The sequence below is a fragment of the Seriola aureovittata genome, chromosome 5 (assembly GCF_021018895.1).
Source record: "Seriola aureovittata isolate HTS-2021-v1 ecotype China chromosome 5, ASM2101889v1, whole genome shotgun sequence".
Lineage (NCBI taxonomy): Eukaryota > Metazoa > Chordata > Actinopteri > Carangiformes > Carangidae > Seriola > Seriola aureovittata.
Window position 1 is genome coordinate 15,312,389 of NC_079368.1, and position 6,000 is coordinate 15,318,388.

The window sequence follows — 6,000 nt, forward strand, 5'->3', positions numbered from 1 at the left end:
CACTTTGATCACATCCAATCAGGGTGCAGATAAGCAGGCTGGCAGGGCTGATCAGCAGACAGGTACTAGAGTTGGCTGTGATGGGCTTAGTCACTGCTGCAGCTCCCCTAAGCCACTGCACCAAACATGAACACACACTGAATAACACACACAGTCTTACATGCACATAAACACAGCATCAACATCTAGACAGCACTACAGTAACAATCTGTCTCAGAGATCGACACATTACCCCCAGTGAGGGCTCTGCTTCCTGCTCAGGGAGGGAGGGTAACAGATTTTGGAGGGCAGACAGAGAAGACGCTGGAATGCTGATCCACTGCTGCCACCTCTGCTTTATATGAAGATCGAGATCGCATTTTAGTACTTTCACCGTTGCATTGTTCACTGGCAGCCATGTTAGCTGCACAGTCCTGCACCATAGTTTTTGTTTCAGAACCTAAGCGTCTCTTCAGCTGATTTTTACCTTTAAGATGCCTGAAGGGATGTGATCTGCAGCCAGCACAGCTGAGTGCTAGACAATATACAGCAACAACGGAGCAATAGTGCATCCTGACCAGACTTATTGTATTGATGAGTCTGAGTACCTGAACCACTAATAGGTCAGTCCTCAGCTGCCATGACTCTTTTTCTCTGCACTTCACTGCCTTGCAACTAACAGCTTGACAAGGCAAAAGCCATATCTAAACACTAATAATGACCTTTTAGCCACATCAAAAACAGACTTTATAAATCATTCTAATCATCCTCAGATACATCCATCAATACATCATTATACAGCTATAATTAAACAATAATCAACTGTCAGAAAATTAATCAGATGATCAATTAATCGCTTAGAACAACCACCAAACATTTGATGTTTCCAGCTTCTCAAGAATTTGGTGCTTTTTCTTGTCTTACATTAAAGAAAATATAATAACTTTTGTTGTCACTTGTGAAGATATTCAATGACATCACCTTGGGCTCTAGAAAATTGTGAGGGGCTTCTTTTCACAGTTTTCTGGCATTTTATAGCCCAAACGTAGTGTTACATTTTATTTTGCAGATCAGTCAAACAGTCAATTGGTTATTCAAAAAAGTGACCGATACATTAATCAATAATAAAATGAATCATTCGTTGCAGCCCTACAGTATTAATAACAATACACTTAAGAGTAACATCTTTAATTTGAACTCATGCTTGGGGAGAGGCAGCTTTTGTCAGCGCATGTACTGTTACATTTGCAGGCAGCTGCAGATTTACATTCTTTACAATATGAATATATCTGGATCGTTTTCAATTAGTCGATCAACCAAAAATCAAACTTCAAGTTTGATAGTCAATTAATAAATTAGTCATTTTTCAAATTGTGAATGTGGATGGACAACAGAAGAAATTATAGAAATAAAAAATCCTTATTACGGCCAAAATCACAACAGGAACAATTGCAACAGTTGCATGTAAAGAGATTTACATATGCTTTACCACATACACACATTGTTTCCGGATGAGTGTTCACTGAAACAGAAAACTTGCTTACTGTACGTTCTCACTCAACCAAATGAGCAAAAGGCAAATGACACCAGAGAGAAATCCATATCATTGCACACAAAAATGCTGCTATGAACATACATCCTGAGAAGAGCTATTGGATTCTTTACACAGCCTGAGGGGGTCACCAAATAATGATCACATATTGTGGCACTAAAACAACCGGTAACAGGAGGAAGCAGATCTCATGTGGTCATAAAGAGTCCAACTGAAATTATTTAATGGGTATGTACTTTATGGGTTTTAAGGTAAATCACTGCTAAATTATTTGTTCATCATAATGACCAACACAGAAAGAGTTTGATCATGTTGTTGAACACTTGGCTGTGTTTTCTGGTCACAATCCTCCTAGTCTGTCTACATTTGATTTAAAGCAGATCATAATAATGGAGACAGATAAAAATAACTGCAATTGAATAAAGAGCCAGATACCAAAAATTAAGCTTCCAATATGTTAAGAATGCACAGGCCAAATTAACACTTGTCAAGCAAAATAAACAAGATTATGTGCTCCTGGAGTGTTAATATATCTTCAATTTTCACACAGTCTGTTTAGTAATAAATATCAGGTGTATATTTCATGTGAGCTTGGAAGAGTCTTGAATCTTTAAGAAAGTTAACAGCCTGAAATAAAAACTAGCTCTAGATATTGCTTTTATCTGTGATGCCAATATGAGACAAACAATTCACACCACCGGGCCATCGTCGCCTGGTAAACCACTTCACTCCAAAGCAGCTTTAGATGTAGACACAAACACACAAACAGAATAAAGGTGAAAATAGGTGCTGACTAGGACAATAGGGCTTTGTTCACATCCTGACAATGCTCATTTTTCAAGAGGAGCAAACTCATCAATAAAAGTAATTTGAGGACAACATTATCCACTGCTCAGCAACTGACCTGTGCTGTACAATACCACTACACCATGAAGCCAATTAAAATGGCACTTTCACCCTTTGATGACGAATTGCTAGCTTCATGACTCTGTACATTCATCAGTGGACACTGGTTCATGTCTCCACAGGGATGGAAATAATCATGTAAAACACCAACACAGATTAGTAACAAACAGTAGATTAAAGGGATAAAAACAATAAAGAGGATCAGGAAAAGGGGTAAGCAAATCATGGAATGTCTTTAAAAGAGCCTAAAATAAAATAGATTCCTAAAAAATAAATAAGACTTTTGACTCTAATACACCAGCTAGCAGCCCCAAAGGCCATAACACTCATTAGACCTAATGAGACCAAACCAGGTGATGGTCTAACCAGCTGACCGACCAACACTGCCATCCCTTTATGGCCCTACACTACTGCTATTGTGACTGAAAATACCTGAGCAACAATAACTCGACTACTATAAGTTGAAAGAATTAATTGTACAAGACATGTAAGATCAATGAAAGAAGCAATGAGAGATTCTTCATATACTAACTTAAAACACATCAGTTGTGCAGGATACAGGCTTGAAATGCCTCCAGTGCAGATGGAAACTGAAGCTTACGTAAGAAAAGCCTTGTTTGCTGGTAAAAAAAAAAAAAAAAATGATACAGAAAAAAAAACAAAAAAAAAAACTGGTGAGTGTGCCTGTTTGTTCACATGTGTGTGAACGGTTAAATAAAAAATGTGGTTCTGTCACAGAGAAAGTGTTGACCTTGCTTACACTGCGAGGATAGGGACACTCCCGAGGTGCAGGTCGATACACAAGACAGCTGATGGAACAACTACCGAAAAACAGGAGTCGAGTGGCAAACAAAGAAAAAAACCAAGTGCGACGGAGGTTTTGTTAACCACCATGCAATATAAGGAAACACAATCAGTCAAGTTATGAATTATGGTGGGCAGAATTTGACTTCGTAGCTGCAGGCGTCAGAGAGGAAACAAAGAGGGCACCGGAGAGAAAGAGATAAAGAGAGAGAATTCCCCCAGTATTAACATCTGCTCCAGAAACCAGGAATGGCTGTAAGCTGGTGTTAAAAAAAGGAAGAGAGGTTGGGAGGGGGAGCTGGAGGGGAGTCAGGAAGCTTATTTGAGAGACTTAAGCTGCATGGTTACGTAAGTGATATGGGATCCTCTGAAACCATAGACTTTCAGTCAAAGTTGGGCTGCATTAGTACCCTCACCAGAAATCTCACCCCTGCCTCAGTCATCCTGCTGGGGCTGCAGGTTCTCCCTTCTTGAATCTCATCTTGCCAGACTTGAACATATTGCACTCACACACATGCATATTACCCACAGGCACCTATGTACTGGTTCTCACACACCAGTTCTCTTAGCAAAAGCAAATGGTTGATAAGAGGTGTATCATAGAGCAGGTGGAAGTGAGGAAATGTGGAGAAACCTTAACTTAAGAGCCAATGGCTCATGTCAATCATCGCAGCCAGAGAGGTGTCATGTATGTGTCTGTGATGAAAGGTTTGGGTCTGACTCTCCATCAAAAAGAGCTAAGGAGTAAACCCCTGCTGAGAGACAACCACCCCCAGGTGTATATGAGTCATACCACCTTTCCCTCTCTTCTTTCTGTTTTTCTTACCTTCCTTTGATTTTCTCAAACACACCCTCTGACCCCTTCTTACTCTACTTTGTACAAGCACACCACAAAGAAACATCCAATCCCTGTGCATGCCTTTCAGCCCTGCCTACCCTCTCTGGGAAAGTGGAAGCTGTACTGTGCGTCTGTCCATAACACTGTCTCTACTGCATCAGCATCAGATTGGTTTACAGCCAGCCTGGCACAGTGCATGCTCACAGGGCGGCTGGACTCACACTCGGCTGCTGAGGAACAATTTGCCACCAATACAAAAACGGCACAATCTGCGGATGACTCATTTTCATTAATGAGTTTGAGTGAAATGCGACGAGCGGCCTGAGGAATAAAGTAGTAGTGGCTTGATGATACGTCCCTGCAGTAGGTGACTGGTGGAGCAGAGATTTATTGTTTACAATGAGCCCCGCCAGTCGCTCCAGCTCTGCCTGGGACTTCTCAGTCAGACAGAGAGAAGCCTGCAGGTGTTGCTCTGCGGTCATTACAATGCCACACAGAGGAAAAGCTGAGTGGAGAAGAGAATGCACTGTTGTGGAAAGCTCTCTGTCCTCATGGAAGATTAGTGCTGTAGTGAAATTTGTCTGACTGACACCATACCGCAGTGTGAAAACAAAGAACGAGAGGAGACAGAGAGAGGGGACGAGACAGAGATGTGAAGAGGGACAGAGACACAGTGAGAGGTAGAGTACTACACTGCCTTATCAGACGGCTTAGACAGGACAGTCAATAAAGCAGGTATAAAGCGGTCGAGAGGAGTAGGAAAGCATGCAGTGTGTTGTACCGTTTCCCCGTGTCTGTATGCGCAGGACATACATGTGTGCCGGGGAGACTGTGTGTACACACAGTAGAAACACACTCATGACTGGGTTTCCATGTGTGCCCCGGCACCCCTGACCACAGCTTAGCATGACAGAGAAAGAAGGGGGGGGGCGTCTCAACCTTCCTGCCGCCCTCTCCAGCCACCCCTCCCTCCCCCAATCACCCCACCCCTGACTACCCCACCTGTGAATAGTCCCAGTACCTTGCGCTTTTTATCCCGCGAGCGACTCCTCTTTTTGACCCTCTCCTCCTCCTTCTCTTTGCGCTCCTGCTCTGCCTGGGCTTCTAAATCCTTGTTCTTGCGGAGATGTTTGGCCGCTTGTGCCATGGCGCTGGTAGTGGGGGTCTGGCCGGTGTTGACGTGTCCAGATCCTTCGCCGGTGGAATGTTGGGACTTCTACCTGGTTCGGGCCAACACTAGCGCTGCTGCTGCCGATGCTGCTGTGTGTTCCTCTATGGCCCTGCAGAGTCTGCGAGCGTGCTCACCCTCTGCCTCCTACTCCTCCTCCTCCTCCTCTTCAGCAGTGCAGTCACACACACACCGGCAGCCCTGAGCCGTCTGCTATGGGATGCTACTGCAGCGCAGCTCTCTCTCTCTCTCTCTTTCCCTCGCTCTCTCTCTCTCCCTCCAATGCTTTCACAGGCTCCCTCTCTCAATCGCTCGTGTACACTTCCCTCGTTCAGTTTTTCTCTGCTGCTTTCCTTTCTGGTCTCCCTCCCTCTATGTGCAGAAGAAAATGGGTAAACAACAGTGAACAAACAGGTTTTCCTTCTTTTTTTAGTTGTTTTCCTCTTCTACATCACCCTTCCCTTCACTGCTTCCACATGCTGTAAAACTGCTTCCACCCCCCAACACACACACACACCCTCCCCATCAACAAAGATTAAAAAGGGATGTACTGACAGTCAGTTGAGGAATAGCCTGAGCAGCTTTAAATCAAAGTCAGCTCTCCCTCCTCACATTACATTGATTTTGTTTCCTTTTCCTGTATTTAATTTCTCAGTATCTCATAGTCCTGCTGGGTGTCCATCTGTGGAGGATCGCTAGGCTGCACAGGGAACCCGTCATCACCACAGCCAATCACGCCGTCACTCTCACACA

General features: G+C 43.6%; 1 protein-coding gene across 12 annotated transcripts in view; it reads right to left on the reverse strand.

The window, feature by feature from the left end:
• The window catches only part of ank1a (ankyrin 1, erythrocytic a), an 88,960-nt gene extending 83,226 nt beyond the window's left edge, over positions 1–5,734 (reverse strand). For 8 of the 12 annotated variants that reach the window (XM_056376120.1, XM_056376121.1, XM_056376117.1 and 5 more), the window contains exon 1: positions 5,101–5,730. In XM_056376120.1, the coding sequence (XP_056232095.1) occupies positions 5,101–5,226 (126 nt within the window). In that variant the 5' untranslated portion in view covers positions 5,227–5,730. Of the gene's footprint in view, positions 1–5,100 lie in introns of all 12 variants that reach the window. The other 4 variants (XM_056376119.1, XM_056376125.1, XM_056376122.1 and 1 more) reach the window with 3 other exon arrangements.
• Positions 5,735–6,000: the final 266 nt, after the last annotated feature.